This window comes from Bos taurus, chromosome 19 (genome assembly GCF_002263795.3).
Source record: "Bos taurus isolate L1 Dominette 01449 registration number 42190680 breed Hereford chromosome 19, ARS-UCD2.0, whole genome shotgun sequence".
Taxonomy (NCBI): Eukaryota; Metazoa; Chordata; class Mammalia; order Artiodactyla; family Bovidae; genus Bos; species Bos taurus.
Window position 1 is genome coordinate 17,908,572 of NC_037346.1, and position 21,726 is coordinate 17,930,297.

The 21,726-nt window shown below is 37.0% G+C and overlaps 1 protein-coding gene across 9 annotated transcripts in view; it reads right to left on the minus strand.

Moving 5' to 3' along the window:
* Window positions 1–341: 341 nt before the first annotated feature.
* RHOT1 (ras homolog family member T1) overlaps window positions 342–21,726 on the minus strand; it is a 68,595-nt gene continuing 47,210 nt past the window's right edge. Inside the window, exons 15-22 of one of the 9 annotated variants that reach the window (XM_024979927.2) lie at window positions 21,262–21,392; window positions 20,533–20,616; window positions 19,103–19,222; window positions 17,679–17,881; window positions 16,529–16,624; window positions 14,716–14,838; window positions 2,856–2,999; window positions 342–1,433 (exon numbers count right to left, since the gene is read on the minus strand). In XM_024979927.2, the coding sequence (XP_024835695.1) occupies window positions 1,316–1,433; window positions 2,856–2,999; window positions 14,716–14,838; window positions 16,529–16,624; window positions 17,679–17,881; window positions 19,103–19,222; window positions 20,533–20,616; window positions 21,262–21,392 (1,019 nt within the window). In that variant the 3' untranslated portion in view covers window positions 342–1,315. 9 annotated transcript variants of the gene reach the window in all.

A 21,726-nucleotide genomic window follows, 5' to 3' on the forward strand; every position in this document is an offset into this window, starting at 1 on the left:
AGGGAAAAACAACTGCCCTTTCCTAAGAATAGATTTCCCCACAACTTTAAAATAGATTTCCTCCTAATAAGTCTTCTTTCCCAATAAGTATTATCTTTCTGTATAAAAAATAATTTGCAAGATAAGAAAGACAGAAACCAGAGGAATTTCATTTCATCTGTACAGAAATAATTACTTTTTCCCCCCTCTTTTTTGGCCACATTGTGTGGCTTGCGGGATCTTACTTCCCTGACCAGGAATTGAACCCCAGGCCACAGCAGTGAAAGGGCTGAGTCCAAACCACTGGACCACCGGGGAAATTCCCAGAAATACTTACTTTCATGAGACAAAAAACTCAAGAGCACAGTACACAGCAGTTATTTATTTAAATACTTGAAAAGGTCAATGATGGAAAAAATAGGTTTATCATGAGAGTTTATATTCATCAGATTTATTTTACCATTTAAAAAAGTGCTGCTTCTAGGTTATCCTAGCCAGATATAGAACAATTCATGACACATGCAGCTACTGTAATATACTATAATAGACACAGCCATTATAGAACAATTTACACTTTGGGAGGAAATTCAGTAGTAGTAATGGTGACTGTTTATTTAAACTAAAAACATTGATAATATACAAATCTGTTTTCTCTTTTGATTGAAAGGGCTATAAAATTCAACGTACTGACAAAGGAAGCAACATAATCACACGAGTGACACCTCTGCTAAGGGCCTTTAGCGTCCTCCTTCCTTGGAGGAGAGCCTCACGTTCAACTACACAATTTTTAGACTGCACGATGACCTCAAGGCTGGCCTACCATAAAGGACGGGACCGAAAGAAAGTCATGTTTTTTAAAAACGGAGAGAAAATGGCAAATTGTGCCTTGTGTACTCAAAGTACCCAAAGATCATTCTGAATAAATGTGAAATAAATAAGTGATCGATGAGTAAAATACAATCTCAGAGCTGACTTAAATCTAGGAGAGTGAGCCAGCTGAGCACTAACAATACCATGTCGAAACGTCCAGAAACACCGTTTCTAGAACTCAGTCTGGGAGACCGTATCTTGCCTGAATATGTACATTATTTACAAAATATTCCCTTTTGGCCTCTGAAAGTTAGCCATTTTAGTTTGGCTGTTAAGCTGTTTCTTTCATATGCTAGCCAATACTGCAGTTATAACTATCATTAAAATACTCTTATGCATGAATTACAAATATTAATAAAGTAACTCTGCAATGTATAAATATCTCAATATTTCTAGCGGAATTTAAAGCATTCAGAATGTACATAAAAGTATTTGTTTTTGGTAGGGCCAGTATTTTTTTTTTTAATCATCGCTGTTTCAGTAATGCTTTGTACATGGCAAAGCCCAAAACTGCAAAAACAGTAGCACCAAAACTTGCTCGAAGCCAAAACGTGGAGCTCTTGAGGTCAGCTTGTGTCACGTGCCTGTAGTCAAAAAATATAATTAATGTTTAAAACATGATTAGTATGAAAAAAACAGTTATGTGGACAGTCTATTTTTAGGGAAGTATTAGCACACTTGTCAGACTAATTGCATACAGTAATGGTCACCAAAAGCATTTGTCAATAAGGCCGTATGTACACTGCTTAGATAGTCACTGTCTTAAGACATACTGTAGACATTTGGGAGTAAACAACATCTAAAATGTTACAAATTTTCTTCACAAGAGAAATGGAGAACTTAGACAAATCAACCTGCCACTTTTTAATACCAGCATGGTCCTTCAAAATGAGAGGTTAAGACTGAAACCACACAATTTTGAGAGTCAATTTCATGGAATCTCCTGTCCCCAGGAACCAAAAGCTATCTTGTAAGCAGTTAAGTGACAAGTGACCATACTTTTCTAACAGCAATGCTTAAAATCAACTTTAGAAACACTGAGTCCCATAAAAATTTACCAAAAAAAAAAATCCCAGAAGGGAAGGGGGAAGATTTACCAGTTTGCATTAATTTGGTTACTGCTGATTAAAGAAAGAAGAACAAACAAACAAACCAAACTCTGATATTAGTCATACAGGCAGTGACAATGGAACCAACCAAAGGACATAATGAACATGATGGACTGAAAGGTAAATGACACAAAAGAAGCCGTATTATGCATGACAAGAACAGGGACAGCCTGTACCACAAACTGAGTTTGTGAGCATGCTCAGTTAATAACACTGCTAAGCACCCTCAAGGGTCTCAAGTATGACAGCTTACCACAAAGAAGATTAAGCTTTAAAGAAAAAGTTGGAACATTTTATTCAAGTGTCACTGAAGGTTTAGTTAAGTGAACATAATTGAGGTGATATAGAAAACTTACAGGATTAAGAGTTTAGAGAAACTGCCTAGGTTATTTTACAACTGAACTAATAAACAGATTTGAAGCAAGAGTCAGACATCATTAAAAGACCAAGACACTGACACAAGCAAAAGAGTTAAGAGCCAAGAATATATAAACTGTACAAAACTACTTTGCCTCAGTAAGAGTCAAGAGTGAACAACCAGATTAGTTATCACACAATGCAATCTGTACATCCCTAACAAGCAAGGCTGTAATACAAGCAGAGTGCTCCATGCCTTATCTCCACAGAGAAACAACACACAGCATTCCACTCCTTATCCTCCCCAGTTTCTATTTTTAAAAAGTCACTCCTTACATAATTATCATTTTACAAAGCAAAGTGATAACACAGATTCATGCCACCTTGCAAGTTAGTTCTTCCAACAGGCAGTATTTCATTAAAAAGAAAAAAAAAAAAAGAGTTAGGGAAGAAAATACTTAGGTTTTTTAGTTTTTTTCTAGTTTTTCCAATAGGAAAAACTCCAACATAGCCAACCCCACTGGTTGTGGGAAATGTTACCTGGCTTCAAGAAAAAGTGGACCGTGAGATGACTCCATGAAGATGGAATCTTCTACAGAGCTGACGGCGTGCACCTGGTGAGTAATACTGCCTTCGTCGTCTGCTAACAGCATGGCACCCCACTCAGCTACCCGGGCTCTTAACCTTTTATACACATGCATACAGTTTGCAGTTCACAGCACAGCTCACAAAAGAAGGGGACTGAAAGTAATATCTCTTAATTAAACATCCCACACATAAACTGAGTTGCCATCCTATTATATGATGCATCTCATGATTTCTATATTTAAAATGAATTTATCCTCTAGAATACTGCCAAACTTAAAAAAAAAAAAATCTATATATATATACTCTTTTAAAACACTCACATACCATGCAGGGAAACCTTAGGCTGTTATATACATTCTCTATGTATCCCCCAGAGGCTGGTCTTGGTATATCTGAAAGACTAAGAGAAGCCCTGGAAACTAATACTACAAACAGTACTTGACAATATTCGGTGACTAGAAGTACTGACTCAAAATAAGGCTAACAACTATTAGTCATGAAGTTGAGAGATGCTTCTAATTTCCGATTACTAAAAACTACAAACATATATCTGTAAAAAAAAAAAAAGAGTAAAACATCCCAAACTCTGACTGTCATAGTCCTATGACGAGAGTTTCAAAGTTTATAGCTCCAAGTCAGCAGAGACGTAGAAGACTGAAAGTGAGAACACATGCTCAGAGTGCCTCAGAGTTCTGCTTTGGCTTTGGTCTCTCTGTGATTTTTACGGGTCTTCACTAACAAAATATTTTTACACTTTTTTTTTTTTTTACACTTAATTATAAAGTTAGTGTAAAACAGGGTTAGGATTAATGCTAGCTATAGTGACATTAAAATCAGTGAAAATAATTTCTTATAAATATTCTTCAAGTATGGAATCTGTTAACACAGCTTAGCTCTTCTTGCTGTTGCTGTAGTTGTGTGGCTTTTTTTTTTTCCTACACTGCATGGCATGTGGGATCTTAGTTCCCCAACCAGGGATCGAACCCACAACCCCTGCAGAGGAAGCAAGGGAGTCTTAACCACCGAACCAGCCACTGGGGAAGCCTCTCCTTTTGTTGTATTTTGAGAAGTAGTACCATTCATGAAATAATATATTCTGCCTGACTTTATTGCTTTTGCATTTCCAAAGAGTAATTATTACTTTTCCCTAAGCTATAGTACAGCCTTCAATAGGCAAAACAGCGCTTCATATTTATAGATGGCAAACAATATAGATACATGTTCAATATACAGCTAGTTTAAATCTCAAGGCAACCATTAACTCATAAAGTATATTTCAATGACTCCATTGATGTTACAGTAGTTGTTTAAGATACTTTTAGACATGGAAAACTACTTTTTAGACAGAAAGCTACTTAGAGAATTATTTTACGCTTTTACGATATGCATTTAAAAGCTACATTAACCAGGCTCTATTTATAAGGAAAACACATTTATAATGGATGGCACATTTGCATTGCCTGCCTAACAACACCTGAATAGACAAGAGTGTGATCTTAACTGTACCCCATAAGTGTGAAGAACAGAGCCATGCTTGTCATTTCAGGTCTCAAGCAGAAACAGCAATAGTTTCAAAAAGCTGATTCCTAATTCATGTCTAAACTCAAGCAAAAAGCAATTCTTCCACAATTCTTTCCAAATGACTCATATAAAATATCTTAGAATAAATTATAATGTCTTATTGTATGTTTTTTCTTAAGTTTTTTTGGCTATTAAAAAAGTAATATAAAAAAAAGAGTAATATAAGCACATTATATGAGAAAATGAAAGTAGGAAGGAAAAAATCAGTCAGAGTCATCTAAGGCAACTAATTAAAATTTGTGGTATTTCCTTTTAGACTTTTTTCAAATGTATTTCTTACATAGCTGCAAACACAATGCATATAATTTATATATTTTATATCCTTTAAATGTATTACATAAGGTCTTTTCCATGAATTATAGAAACATCCTTTTAAATAGCAGCATTACATTTTTATTGGTGGCTATTTCCATTTACAGATACCTGTAACTAAAGTGATAAACACTATTTTACATAACATTTTCCACTACATTTAAAACAGTTTCCTTAACACAGACTTTCCCAAAATGAAAATTACAGGGTCAAAAATGTGTGTATGTGCGTGTATGTGTGTGTGTAAAAAGGTTCTTTTTTTCCATCTATTGATATACCAGAATCACACATTTCCCTATTGTATGTGGAATAAAATATTTTAGGTTCAGCAGTATCTCTTTTTACAACATAAGAAATAATGACTAAGTGGTAAAATATAACCTTAATTAATCATATAAAGCTTGCTAGAGCTTTTGGGTTCTTAGGCAGAGAATCCCTGTGTCCTGAATGCTGGCTTTCTAGCTTAAAAGTGCTCTGGGCCCATACGTCAATCAGGTAACAAGCGCTCTTTGACCCAAGTGCGGGAGCAAACCAACAAGTTTGGACCTGGGTATTATTAAGGCTGCTACTTAATAAGGCAGAAAGAAGGAAATGTTTCCAAAATTCAGGCAATAAAGACGTAAATTAAAAACTGTGTGAAGGTCACAGAAGGTGCGTAACAACGGATCAAAATTCCTATGTACCTTTACACTGAATGCCTCAAAGAAGGCATACAACACGCTCTAATTAACTCTGCAATTTACAGTAAATATAAGAACATTAACTAAAATCTTTATGGGGTTCTGTGTATCTAACCAATAATAAAGGGAATGTTACCAATTCCAATGTTCAGAATCATAAAATAATCAAATCCTTTATAAAGGGCTCAACGGAACTAAACCTATTCCAGCTAGTCCCAAATAGGTATTTTTAATTTTGTTCTCTATAATGTGTTACAAGACTTTATATATGAGGTATAAAAACTATACAGGCATACCTCAGAGGTATTATGAGTTCAGTTCCAGAACACTGTAATCAAGTGAATATTGCAATAAAGTCAGTCAGATGAACTGTTTGGTTTCCCAGTGCATAGGAAAATTATGTCTATGCTATACTGTGGTCTATTAAGTGTGCAATAGCATTATTACTAAAAAAACAACCATACACATACTTAATTTAAAAATACTATAAATATCGCTAAAAATGCTAACGATCACCTGAAAATGCAGTTACCACAAACCTTCAATTTGTAAAAACCACAATATCTTCGAAGCACAATAAAGCAAAGCACAATAAAATAAGGTATGCCTGTACTGCAGAGACCTAAATGTCTGCAAAAATTAGAATTTGAGGCAGGAGGAGAATTCAGAAAGGTCCAGCTATCAACTAATCTAGCCTTAGATTGCAGGCTATTAAGCAGAGGAAAGAAAAGCTCAATAGTACATACTCTCTTCAAAAGCAGTGAAGTTAAGAGACTGTGGGAAGAGTAGCTTCTGCCCAGTGACTTTTATCAGTCCTCCCATACAACTTCTCAGAAATAAATTTGAATTTCCTATTTTTTATTCTTCTATCTCACCACTTCACCCTTCCCAAACACAACTCCAAGGTGTGCAAAGGCACTAAAAATGAATAGTCTCCTAGTTTTATAATTCTTTCCATACATGTATCTCAGGTATGCATTTTTAAGTTAATACTCTGAAACAGTCTATGCAACTGTACTGCACGTAACCTAAAGTTAACTAGGGTTCACAGATGTCATTCATAGCTTTTTCCTATTTGTAATTACATATCTCAAATTGAGAATTATACTGAGGTCATCGAAACTATAATTAAATCTATTGTTTTTAAACTTTAAAAAAAAAGTCTCTGGATCTCCCTGCTTTTCTTCCTCTCCCTGCTTTATGTTTCTTCCTGGTGAAGTAGTTTTTTATATTTATCTCTAATAATAATGCAATTACTGTTGATTATAGTTTTAATAATGACAATTCTCCTAATTGAACAATTCATACCTAGTAGGTATGAAATATTTTAATATTTCTCAAAATAGGTTAAGAAATCAAAATATAGTGTTCAACGAAGATGAACTGCAAATCATAAGAAAGCTGTTAACTGAGCATGCTTAAACAGCAACAAACTTAGGAAAAGGACACAGGTGTGCAATGTCAAATGCTTCACCAAGCATTAGAGGAAGAAAAATTCACAGATGACTGTAAATTCATGGGAAATAAATAATGTTTATATGTTAACTACTGATAAAGGTCAGAATAAGCAAACTCCAGTCTGTTGTGTCCTTTAAAATACTAATCAAATGGCAAAAAAATTTAAAATTATATGCAGCAGCAGCTTACTTGGCAAGAATCTATAACACAACTCTGGTGCAATTTTAAATGCATGATCATGTATATGCATTCAAATTCAAAGAAAAGCCTTGTAAGGACCTTTCATATAAATATAAAAGCTTCATACGAAATTAAAATACAGGATGCAGTTCCTTAAAATGCAGTATTTTACTGTAACATAGTATCTTATGGACTCTTATGTTTCCAATGGAATCTCTGTAACATTAAGATTTCTAGGAAACCATCCTCTTTATAAGGCAATCCTGTGAAAGGCAGCTCGTTTTGGTGTGACAACTGTAAAACACCTTTCTTCAAAAATAGAGTTCCTATATTAAGTAACATGACTTTAAGCGATGTGGAGGAACTTAGGTGATTAGTAAAGTAATAAGGGCAAATGAAGTAAGTCATTAATGAATGGATTAAAATAAATGTCTCATGTATCCAATTTTTAAAAATAGATTAAAAAGCAGAGTAAAAAAATACATGGGTATGACCATCCATCATATTCAGTGTGGAGCTACACACTTTGTTACTAAAGTAAAATACTGTTACCAAACTTAGGAAGTAATAGGAACAAATAATCTGTACAAAGAAATAAGAGAACCAAAATATGTATCAAAGAAAACTAGACCAAAATGATAAATTGTAAAACAATATGATTCAACTACAGGTTAGGAAAAATGGGAGGACTAGACACTGAAACGCAGATGGGAAAAGGATCAAGAGGAGTTAAAAAATGACTAGGTGGCACAGACAGACAAATCAAAGTGAACATCTAAAGGAAGGGACAAACTACAGTGCTGGCTAGAGTACACTGCACACTAGAGTACACTGGTGCACTACAGTACACTGGTATACTAGAGTACACTGCACACTAGAGTAGGGCACTAGAATACACGGCACACTAGAGTACACTAGAGTACACTGGTGCACTAGAGTAGTACACTAGAGGGCACTGCACACTAGAGTACACTGGTGCATTAAAGTACACTGCACACTAGAGTAGTGCACTAGAGTACACGGCACACTAGAGTACACTGGTGCACTAGAGTACACTGCACACTAGAGTACACTGGTACACTAGAGTGCTATACTAGAGTACACTGCACACTAGAGTAGTACACTAGAGTACACTGCACACTAGAGTAGTGCACTAGAGTACACTGCACACCAGAGTACACTGGAGCACTAGAGTACACGGCACACTAGAGCAAACTGGTACACTAGAGTACACTGCACAGCAGAGTACACTAGTGCACTAGAGTAGTACACTAGAGTACACTGCATACTAGAGTAGTGCACTTGAGTACACTGCACACTAGAGTACACTGGTGCACTAGAGCAGTACACTAGAGTACACTGCACACTAGAGTATACTGGTGCACTCGAGTACACTGGTACACTAGAGTAGTGCACTAGCGTACACTGCACAGTAGAGTACACGGCACACTAGAGTACACTGGTACACTAGAGTACACGGCACACTCGAGTACACTGGTGCACTAGAGTACACAGCACACTAGAGTACACTGGTACACTCGAGTACACTGGTACACTAGAGTAGTGCACTAGCGTACACTGCACAGTAGAGTACACAGCACACTAGAGTACACTGGTACACTAGAGTACACGGCACACTAGAGTACACTGGTGCACTAGAGTACATGGCACACTAGAGTACACTGGTACACTAGAGTACACTGCACACCAGAGTACACTGGTGCGCTAGAGTACACTGGTACACAGCACACTAGAGTACACTGCACACTAGAGTACACTGGTACACTAGAGTACACGGCACACTAGAGTACACTGGTGCACTAGAGTACACGGCACACTAGAGTACACTGGTACACTAGAGTACACTGCACACTAGAGTACACTGGTGCTAGAGTACACTGGTACACTAGAGTGGTACACTAGAGTACACTGCACACTAGAGTACACTGGTACACGGCACACTAGAGTACACTGCACACTAGAGTACACTGGTACACTAGAGTACACGGCACACTAGAGTACACTGGTGCACTAGAGTACACGGCACACTAGAGTACACTGGTGCACTAGAGTACACTGCACACTAGAGTACACTGGTGCACTAGAGTGGTACACTAGAGTACACGGCACACTAGAGTACACTGGTGCACTAGAGTACACAGTACACTAGAGTACACTGCACACTAGAGTACACGGCACACTAGAGTACACTGGTGCACTAGAGTGGTACACTAGAGTACACTGCACACTAGAGTACACAGCACACTAGAGTACACGGCACACTAGAGTACACTGGTGCACTAGAGTGGTACACTAGAGTACACTGCACACTAGAGTACACAGCACACTAGAGTACACGGCACACTAGAGTACACTGGTGCACTAGAGTGGTACACTAGAGTACACGGCACACTAGAGTACACTGGTGCACTAGAGTACACGGCACACTAGAGTACACTGGTGCACTAGAGTACACTGCACACTAGAGTACACTGGTACACTAGAGTGGTACACTAGAGTACACTGCACACTAGAGTACACGGCACACTAGAGTACACTGGTGCACTAGAGTACACGGCACACTAGAGTACACTGGTGCACTAGAGTACACTGGTGCACTAGAGTGGTACACTAGAGTACATTGCACACTAGAGTACACGGCACACTAGAGTACACTGGTGCACTAGAATAGAGCAACATCCTCATGCAAAGCAAAAGTGTGCTGAAATTAGAACAATAAATGCTTAATAGACTAAAACTCTGGGGAGTTCAAACCAATAAGCCAGTCCACTTCTACATAGTTCATTTTAACACCTTTAGATTTAAGAGGTATTTACAACTAAAATATAATCACAAGGTATTTTTCTCCAATAATGTGATTAGCATGGTTTGAAATGAAAGTATTGCCAAAGACTGAAATCATTTGGCCACATACGAATCACCCTCCAAATGTATTTAAATTCAAATAATTCCAGCTATTCATAAATTGTTCTCAAGAAAAACATAAACCTATCCAGATCTAAAGGCTGAGACCATAATTACCTAAGAACAAAGTCACACGTCAGATATGTAGTTAAACACTTCTCATACATGTTGAATCCAATATTCATTCAATTAAAGTTGAAAGAAAAAAAATTTGTATTACTACTTTCTACTTGAAATATGTCGTGATAGTCAACTAGCTAAAAACAAAAACAAAAACAGACAATTTTTTCTGGTCAAAGACGGGAAACACGGACAATTTCAGAAATGTTGGAACAGTTGAAACTGCTTAAGTGTAAATTAATTAATTTGACATAGATCCTCTCAGATCAGGTTTTGTTAGCATAAGGCACTAAGGTCACTGAAAATATAATCAAAGTTTAAAAAATTTTAACATAATATTTAAAAAGGTATTTAAATACATGCCTAGATCTTCATATTTGTATGATATTTTGCCCCACTCACAGCAGGATCCTAGCTAATGCAGGTACTTAAGTACTTAAATGAATAAATCAAAGTGGTGGGAGAATGACATAAGGGGAGAATGTGGGCCCAAACATGTATTATCTGGAAGTAATTTCTATTTTGGTGACCAACATTTTTATGAGCACATTAAAACAATGTACTAACTTGAGAACAGCATGCATATACCAATATTTGTCTATTAATTTCTTTGCAGACATTTAACAAAATTTTTGGCTTAAAGGAAAAAATTTTAATTGTTTATTTACACGTCTAAATCAAATGCTAGGCACAAAAGATTTCTAAAACCAAAGACCCTAAGACTTATTGAGTAAGAAATCCTCCCTATTGAATGAAGAGTAAAAAATTCTTGTATGACTTTTACTCAATTACTAAATCTCTTTTTCCATTTATGTAATATTAAGATATATCTGGCACAGCAAACCAATGGTGAAAAAAGTGGTTCCACAGAAAGTGGTTCCATTCTCACTCCACCAATGAGATTACTTTTTCAAGTTTTTAAAGAGAAAGGAGTAAAACTGTATGTGGGGGGTGTTTGTAAAAGACATTTTCATTCCTTAGGTGTACTTATTTATTTTTTTTTTTTTGGCCTGCATTTTCCCAACTCTAGGCTATGTCTTAAGACTGAAGTTACAAACTGGTGGCCTGCAAATATGTCTTCTTTGTTCTGATTAATACTTTAAATTTTTAAAATTTTGTTGCTTTCATTTAAACAGCAGGAATTTTCATATAAAAATCCTGACATCTGATGTCAGAGAATCAGAAGTCCTGGCAACACCACACTTGGACAACGACCAATAGCTGGAGCTGAGACACGGCTGCCTCTTTCAGACAGGACCTGTCATTGTCCCCACCTCTCTTACTTCTCCTTGGCCACCTTCTTTCATTAACATTATCCATCCAGGCCCTGTAGGCATTTCTATTTTTGGCTTCCACCCTCGCTTACCTCATCTAACAATCCTTTTGTGAATTAGAAGAAACTTCAATACGTAACTCATAAATTTCCACTGGACTTCTAGAAAATTAGTGAAATACCTACCAGGGAAGAGGAAGGAGTTCTTTGAAAAGTGCATGGGTTCCCTTACTCATCTTTTTCAATCTTTCCCTTCTTGATTACCAGATGTCAGTGATGTATGCTGACATTACCTTTAAATTATTTCTAGTTTATAAGTAGGCATGACAAAATGTACTGATTCTTCTTCAAGGATCACTATACAGAGCAATTTATGATGAGCAACCTCATCCATTAATGCACACCCAACCTCTTTCACTGGGAAGCTGACTAAACCAACCTAAAACTAAAACTGTCACTGAAGATGCAGACAACAAATTAATCTGCAATTATGTACAATCGAGAGCCTCTAGAAGGAAACAGATGGTTTATGACCAGCAATTATTAGGAGCCAGGGTAAGTTCATCAAGAATAAGACACCAAATAGATGTCACTTTCTATTTAGATAAAATTAACACATTGGTAGATCAGAGGAATGTGGTAGAAATTGTAATGATTTCAAAAGAGCTCTCCATGAAATTTACTGTAAGATAACAAGATAAAATATGGGCTGGATAATAAAATATTTTTAATTGGCAGAATAATCTTTCCCCCAAAACTCTGAATCTGTGTCACTGGGAAAAGAGTTCTCTAGTACAGCACGAAAGGGTTTGCTTGCTTGAGAGCCCTCACTCTCTAATCGCTGGGGATTCAACATTACTTTTTATCACTAACTTGAAAGATAAAAAACATAGCTACCAAATTTGCAAATAACACAATGCTGAGAAAGATATATAATGGGACAAATGACAGAAACAATGTCTGAAATGACTGAGCTAGAACAAATGGACTGAAAAGAATATGACATTTAATAGAGATATATATGTATCTGCATTTAGATTCAGAGGGCCAACTAAAAATGTCAAAGACACAATTAGAGAGGAGGGGAAACTGTTTTAATAGCACTTCACATGAAAAAAAATCTGATTTCAATTAACCCCAAGATTAAGACACATTCACAGTGGGTTGGGGCTTCTACACAGTGAGTTCATGCAGTAGACAGGTGCTGTCCTAACTGTGGGATATGACTGCCCACCATTACGGAAAGTCAGATTACACTTGAAGCACCATTCTCCATTCTCAGGGGCACTTGTTAAGAGGTACTCTGAACACCTAAGGGGATTTCAGATGAGGGAAACGAGAAATGATGAGGTCACTAAACCGACTAAGTTAAGAAACAGCTGAAAGAAATGGGGATGTTCTACCTGGAGAAGAGAAAATTAGGGGAGACATGATGGCCGTCTTCAAATGTCTGAAGGATTGCTATGTTGAAGAGGGAGTAGAATAGTCGTATGTTGTTCTAAAGGGCAGAACTAAAACTAAAGGAGAGAAAGTTAAAGGGCAATCATTTTAGTCAAAAAAAAAAAAAAAGCAAAAACAAAAACCTTCTCCAATGAGGAAAGCCATCAGCAGATAAACAATACTCTCAAGAAGGCTCTCAGAAAGTCAGTCTACAGGGAGGTTAGGCCAGATGAATCCCAGAATCTCCTCCAACTCTACCATTTTTGACTCCACAGCTCCTGAATGTTGTTTGGTTTGAACTAGCCTTGCATTTTCTCAGATAGCCATCATGAGAGAATCTGTGTTACTCTTTATACGGTGCCATTCAAAAGACAAGAAGCAGAACTTCACCACCAAATGCGAGTGGTGATCCCTTCAAAGCAATCACCTGAGACAGCTGCATTCTTATTCCAGAGCTGATAGTTCTCAAAAACTCTTGTAGGATGCCTGCAGAGTCCATTTCTGATTCATATAAAATACAGCCTCATTGTTTAGTAGCCATGTCTACACTGCTGGTGAACACAAACCAGCCTACACATTTGGTACAGTTCCGGCCCTCAGTGGGAGTCCAACAGTAACCCAAATAAGATTCATTTCTTATGAATCTTATGAACCAAAATCTACTTAGCTTGATCATCTGTCTTAATTAAGCCCTGTTCCCAATGACATTAAGATGATTTCAAAAACCTAATTCATTCATGGACACACAAAAATTTGACATTAGATACAAATTAATAGTACATTAATTAGGCTCTTGCTGCTGCTAAGTCACTTCAGTCGTGTCCGACTCTGTGCGACCCCAGAGACGGCAGCCCACCAGGCTCCCCTGTCCCTGGGATTCTCCAGGCAAGAACACTGGAGTGGGTTGCCATTTCCTTCTCCAATGCATGAAAGTGAAAAGTGAAAGTGAAGTCGCTCAGTTGTGTCCAAGTCTTAGCGATCCCATGGACTGCAGCCTACCAGGCTCCTCCATCCATGGGATTTTCCAGGCAAGAGTACTGGAGTGGGGTGCCATTGCCTTCTCTAAATTAGGCTCTTAAATGCTCACAAAATGTAAAATCAATTTGAACAAAGGCAGCATCACCGGAATAAGAACATAACTTCCAAGTTTATTGCTTTGAGGGAATGTATACAACCTATTTTGTTGTTGTTGCTCTTTTTTAAAAGCATATTATATTCTAAGCAAACTTCATGTTTTGGGTTCCGTTATAAAGACCTCAAAAACTAGCACTATAGATCTTTTTCCTTTTCAATATTCCTTTGAATGCTTAAAGTTGGCTATTGTCTTCTTTTCAAATGAATATCCAAGGTACTTAAAAAGAAAAAAAAAAAAAAACTATAAATAATTTAAACAACAGAAAAGTTTTTCAAACCCAAGACACTGTTCACATTAGTATGGTTTTATAAGTCGCACTATTTGGATGCAAGCTGAACACATTATAACATTTGGGATCAATGTCTCTTTTCCTTACTAAAGTCCTAATCTATTTCTGCAACTCTCAGCCACAAGATTTTCAATCTCCCTACACATTTTTATCCTCTAATTTAAAAAATACTTTAACTTTCTGAATTAAAAAGGCAAAAATCCTACTTTAGAGTCCCCTAAATGTATCTATTAATCTTTAAACATTGAGGATGATTCCAGAACTAAACATGGTCAGCACAGTGAGAATTTTAGTGGAAGTTAGTTGGGCGTCCGTTGGCTCGTTGTCTTGGTAGTGAGTACCTATGTAAGATAGTCATCCACGTTTTTCCTCTTGTATTCTAACAGAACGCCTGGTACCCAGTAAATAAAGGTAGGAACCTGTTAAGCACTGCAGTGAAGACTTTGCTCTTTACAGATTGCAGCAAGTCTGAGTTGAGGAAGCTCTGACAGACGCAAAAGGTGCACCTGTTGCAGGTGCACATACAGCGTAACCGGGCATGGCTGCGGAAACACACAGAAGGACAGGCGTTGAGTTCTTTCTTACAAACACGGCGCAAGTCAGAGCGTGCCAACTTTAAAAAAAAGACTTAGGCATAAGCAACACTAAGGAAAAGGACAGCGTGGGGCATGCTAAAGTTGTGCAGAATTCCACATTTACAAAAAATATCATCAACAGCAATAGCTCCCTCCTCCCTCCCTATAGAAATCTGAGGAAAATCCGCTAACACGTTTGCTTTTTTTTGGAAGGGGGATAGAATTATTAGTACAAGGGTTTTAGTGGAATAAATATGCACAGCAATAGATGGCACCCTCATCTAAATCAATAAAAGAAAAACTGAGTAAGCCACAGCATCCACCGAAAGGTCAGAGTTGGCTAGCATTGAAATAACCACCCCCTCCTCCTCCCTCAGGATACACACATGCCTGAAAACCAGGAAGGAGAATAGGGACAAATACACAGGAGTCAAAAGACGAGTATGTATATTCAACCTGAGGAGATACGAACATCGTCTTTAATCCATCAAGCACCATGGTTCCCCAAGGAAATCAAAGTGCTTCATATATTTCTACTTGAACCCAAAATATGGGGTTAATTTTCATCTGCTACCAGCAGCTAAGTATCTGCTAACATAGCAGCTAAGTATGATAACATGAAACTCTGGGTAAGGGTGTAAAAATCAACAATGGATCCAATTGATCTTAGATACAAAATTTAGGGAGGCTTTCTGACTCCTTTCTGGTTGAGTGAGTTGCACTAGTTGGTACAGGCACGTGGAGCCATTTCACCTCCACTTTAAAGACCAAAGTAGGGGGTCTCCAATGACTGCTCAGTGGTCAGAGCCACTCAGACATACAAGGCCATCACACCACCCCTCAAGAGGTACTGGCGCAGAACCCACTCAGAAGAGCGCCACCTGATGAATCAATTACATCCTTTCCTGTAACACCTGAACATTTTTTAGAGGCTTCTCTAAAGGAGAAGTCCTTCTCAAAGAACTGGCCCAAACTGACTTGGCTTAGCTTGTGAAATCTGATGAGATCACAGCACACGGTGGCATGGTTGTGGAGATTAGCAGCATCCCAATAATGCCTAATTCTCAACATGAAGAAAAACAAGAATTAATTTTTCAAAAGACTCTTATAGGCTCGAGATACTCCATTTTAAAATTTGACTTGTGATGATGAACATAGCACTGGTACTAAGTCACTGCCAGCTGTCATACTGGAATCCATCTGTTATTTTATAATTGAATCTGACTCTTCAACATACACAGGCTCCGCCCATCAAAAAGGAGGGATGCAAAGTATGCTTAGCAACAGGGAGATGCTTCATGAGAAGTAGTTTCGGATTAACCATATAAACAAGTGTCCATGTATGTACATTTATCATATACACACGTGCACACACACACACACACACAAATATTGCAGTAAAATTTTAAATATGCAGATCTAAAAACACAGTTGCAATTATTTACAAGATTAAGATAGTGCATTTACACAGTGAAAAAAAAAAGACACCATAGTATACAGTTAGGCAGTAAAGAGTGACCAAGCAGTGCGTTTCTGGATAATTACTAATTATGGTGAAAGAGATCTGGTCATCTACAAGAAAATGTCAACAAAATCCCACAGAAGCCAAAAGGAAAAAGTAACTTACAAAGGAAGCCATAAAGAAAAAGTAACTTACAAAGCAGTTTTTAGAAAGACCCAGATTTTTCTCAAATTCTCTATTCTATCAGTGTTGCCCATGTCTCGGTAGACTCTGTCTTTGTAATGATCCTCTCTGTAGATAACATACACGAGAGTTTTAAAGCAAAGGTAAAACAGAAGTAAGGTTTTGCTTATCTAATAGTAATAGGAATGACTTCTCTTCCAATACAAATAGAATTTCAAGGGTTTGCTGCATTTTTTTTAAGTATTAGTTAATGGAATAGCAATAAAGTTAACTCTGCTTTGAAAAATCTGTACACATTAACACCCTTTTTGAAAAACCTCAGCTTCTAGCAGTTTCTGAGTATTACTCTGATATACTGCAGTTTTCATAAGAAAAAAATAACTTGGAGAATAACATAATAATAAATAAAATAAACTATGAAGTTCTGAGAAACGCACTGCCTGAAAAACTACCTTGTCACAGAACAGAATTTATACGAACACAGTGCTTGAGGAGAATGCCATTAAGAGCCATGCAATTTTAGGCAGTTAGTAAACTACAAAGATGACCACACTTACGTGCTTGTGCATATGCATGTACAGATACATAATAAATGTACATAAAATTTGTGGCTCATAACACTCCATGTAAAACATTTATATAGAGGGAATTCCAATTACAACTGCTTTTAACAGCACTAAAAAAAGATGTTCTATCCTGAATTCAAACATACCCATAATTTAAACAAAGATTCATAAATGATTTTAGAATCCTTCACATACTCGAAGTCAATTGATCAGCAGAAAAAAAATATAAAAATGAAATTTTGTTCATATGAAAATGCTTTATTAGCATGATGTCAATCCCACTTTATGGCAGCAAGACTAATTTTTTTAATGCTGGGTGAGGGGCTGAGTTTTACTGTACTATCCTATTAAGATAGTTACAGCCTGCTCAAAAATATTCAAATATTGTCAGATTATATATACTTTATATATTTATACAATTTTATTCCGGTATTCAAACTAAACTTGCATGTACTCAAACTTGTCCCTTCTCATTACAAAGTCTCTGTTGCTGAACAACTTCTACGTGACAGAGATTCCACCCTCATGGCTAACAACGACATGCAATGCTACCACGAACCATGCAACGTGAAAATGACGGCAGAGCGAGTACTTACGGGTACATGGCCATCGTTGTCAGTTTAACAAAGATATCTTTACTGGGTGCATCAGCAGTATTGCAAGTGAAGGCTTGTGGTGGAGGCATTTTGTGTTTCCTGCAGAAATCAGTAGGTGAAATACTATACTCTTGTTTAACTTCATGCAGGTCTGACTTTGCAGCTACGATTAAGCAAGGTATTCTGCTGTCCATAAAGTGTTGCTATAGAATAAAAAGTGAAATCAAAATCTGATGACAAGCTCAAAAATTACTAAATTTCATTCAACGGGCACTGAAATTTTTCTCTAGATAGGCAAATCATCAACAGTTTCAGGGAGAAAGTAAATGAAGAGGCAAGGACTGGCAGTTGTCTAGGTCAGTGATATAATAAGACCAGGGCCACTTTTCTAATGCAGATAATGATACAAACTTGTAACAATTCTTCAAATTCACTATAATTAAAAAAAAATTTTTTTAAAGATCTAATACTCTGAAATAGAAATCCACCTAAATTCTTCTATCCTAAAACACACTACTTTCATTTTTTTATATTACCTCTAGTCCTTAGGGCTTCCCTGGTAGCCCAGGACAGTAAAGAATCTGCCTGCAATGCAGGAAACCTGGGTTCGATTCTTAGACCGGGAAGATTCCCTGGAGAAGGGCACCCACTCCAGTATTCTTGCCTGGAGAATTCCATGGACAGAGGAGCCTGGCGGGCTACAGTCCATGGGGTCGCAAAGAGGCACGACTAAGTGATTAACACTTTCAGTTTCTAGTCCTTAAGCACATGCATGTATATATACACACACACACACACATTCACACACACACACAGATATTTACATAGTGGCAGTCATGCTGGATATTACTATTGAAAAATGCTGAATTTTCCATGTTTTCAGAATTCAAAACCATTATTTTTAATGACTATATAAATTTCACAGGATCATTTTATCTCAATTTGGTAAACTACCTTCGTACTGTTAGATATGTGGATTATTTCCAGGTTTTTGCTATTAAAAACAATCCTAGAGGAAATTCCTTTGTACGTATAGTTTTTTTACTCTTATTGAATCTTGTTGACAATCTCAAAGTAACTTACAACTTTTGAAGCCTCATGTTTATCTCCTTGCTCTATTAATCTTCTTGGTATAATTGGCAATATGCAAACCATGTGCATTTCTAAGAACTTTCACTAATGCAGAGGTTCTTAACCAGGGACGCACATCAGAATCACTCGTGGAAAAAAGTAGTTTTAAAAATACAGATGTCTGGGACTGTACCACCTCAGAATGAAGCCAGAACCTTTACAGATAGGATGTATCTATCTTTAAAAAGTTCCACAGATAATTTTCTTGCATTTCCTTGGTTAGAAAACACATTACAATTCCATTAAACTCCTTTCAAAGTTAAACTTAGTTATAGGCCAAAATTGAAACAAACCTTAAAAATCCTGGCACAGTATTCAAAGGATTTAGGGTTACTGACATCATATACCAGGCACACAACATCACAAAGGATCTCAGCCTCAGTCAAAAATTCCGATTCTGAGATATCATGCAACTTGGAAAAAGAAAAAGACAATGAGAAACGTAAGTATCATAACACTGATGCAAAATTAAAGTCATGAAGTTTTATTACTTGCTTAACTTGACTTCTTAATTTAAAAATACTAGTTAAGCATAATTTTTCAGACTCATTAGAAGTAAGACACAGAGATAAACAAGTAGCTTTCTGATTTTTGTAGATGAAAAATGGTGATTAAGGTCCTACAGAAACTAACATTTAGTGAGTGACTAAAGTATGCTGGGCAGGCCCTTTACACGCATTCTCTACCTACTAAAGATAACAAACGGGTTACAGAGATTAGGTCAACTGCCAAAGATAATTCAAACCAAAATCTGAATTCAGATGATTCCCAATGGGAAGCACAGGTGGCACAGTGGTAAAGAATCAGCCTGCCAAGCAGGAGACCTGGGTTCACCCCTGGGTCGGGAAGATGCCCTGGAGAAGGAAATGATAACCCACTCCAGTATTCTTGCCTGGAAATTCCATGGACAGAGAAGCCTGATGGGCTACAGTCCATGGGGTGGCAGAGTTGGACATGACTGGGCACATACACACGATTCCCAAGTGTTTTTTCTTTCTACCACACCACTCTTCCTCCCCACCAATCAAAAACACAAAGCAAAGGATGGTACATTAAGGTTATCAGTGACCACAGATAAACTACTACACACCTGCACTAAAGCCTTCAAACTCATTTCTAGTCAATAGTAAAGGATGTAATTTTTTAAAATATAAATGAAAGAAAGAGCAAAGTGGATTGAATTTTTTTTTTTTTTCACTTTTTTATGGTGGTATTTGGAGAAGGCAATGGCACCCCACTCCAGTACTCTTGCCTGGAAAATCCCATGGATGGAGGAGCCTGGTAGGCTGCAGTCCATGGGGTCGCTAAGAGTCGGACAAGACTGAGCGACTTCACTTTCACTTTTCACTTTCATGCATTGGAGAAGGAAATGGCAACCCACTCCAGTGTTCTTGCCTGGAGAGTCCCAGGGACGAGAGCCTGGTGGGCTGCCGTCTATGGGGTCGCACAGAGTCGGACACGACTGAAGCGACTTAGCAGCAGCAGCAGCAGCATGGTGGTATTACATACAATTAAGCACACAAATAGATAAATTTTTACCTGTATCTACAACCATGTAATCACCACACACATTTAAGAGAACTAAAATTAAATCTAATGACTAAGTCAGGTAGAAAAATAAAATCACACAAAAGCCATTAAATTAAATCCAATTATGTTCTCAGAGTCATTTTAAAAATGTACCCAATAATTAATAATCTTTATATGCCAGAAAATTTCTTACCAACAAATATTTCTCTTGTCCATAGACATAGACAGTGTTAATCGCATAGTACGATTTATGATCATCACGAATTTTCTTCTGCCTCTGAAAACAACCAAAAATCTCAGTATTTACAGTAAGAAATCACAGTAACTAGTTTTCATCAGCACATGTACTTTGTGTATATGTGTGGGTGTGTTACCAAAAAAAGGACATTCTTCCCTATGCTATATATTATTTATCACTACAAAGAGCATATTGATTTTGTTTCTTAGTTCTTAGGCTCTAAAATAAGAGATGCATTTGTTCTGCAGAAAGGGAAAGCAGTAGCTGACAAGAAAGTAAACTGCATTCACTGAGCCACCTGCTGGCAGTTCTCATTACACTATGATTTGGCCTGCCATTTCACCCGAAAATATGTCAGCCTCTTTACTCAAGGCAGTAGTCACAATCAGGTATCAGCAATGTAGAGTGCTACATTTACTTCATGCCAAGCCCTGTGTCTGATACTTTCATATGTGTATTTATTTAATCTCCATCTAAACGTTAAAAAAAAACCAAACACCAAATGATGGCTAACACCAATGAAGCAAAGATAAAGCTAGTTCAAAGAGATTACTGTTACATTTTAGTTCTACTTTACTATTATACCTATACATCATCTAAAAAGGTTAATGGTTATGAAAAAATTATGTAAACACATGACTATAAAAACCTACTGAGTAAGGTTCTAACTTTCTGAGCTCTCACCGTTAAGTTTCTTCCCAGAAGAGCCTGAAGAACTCCACTTTTCCCACAGTTTTTCATCCCAATTACATTACATCGGAATACATTTCTTTGAGTTTGTTTTTTCTGAAGGTCTATCTTTTTATCTCTTGTTACTAAAAAGGAAAATAAAAAGCTAATTATGTACCACATACACTCACTGAGGCTTCACTTCACCTTCTGCAAAATATGATACTGCTATTTATTATTTTTATGAAGCATTTGATCAATAAATAAACTGTATGATAGCCAACCTGTATGTAAAATGAAGTACAGAAGATAATACAGAAGGGCCTCTTTAGTGAAAAAGGTGCGTTTCTGAAAGTCAGTTGTAAATTTCTAGTAACCACATATTTATTTTATCTTAAAATAAGTAGTACCTTTATGTAAGAAAACAATATTCCAAAAATGAACAAAAATTACAATGAATGTAGCATACACTACATCCCA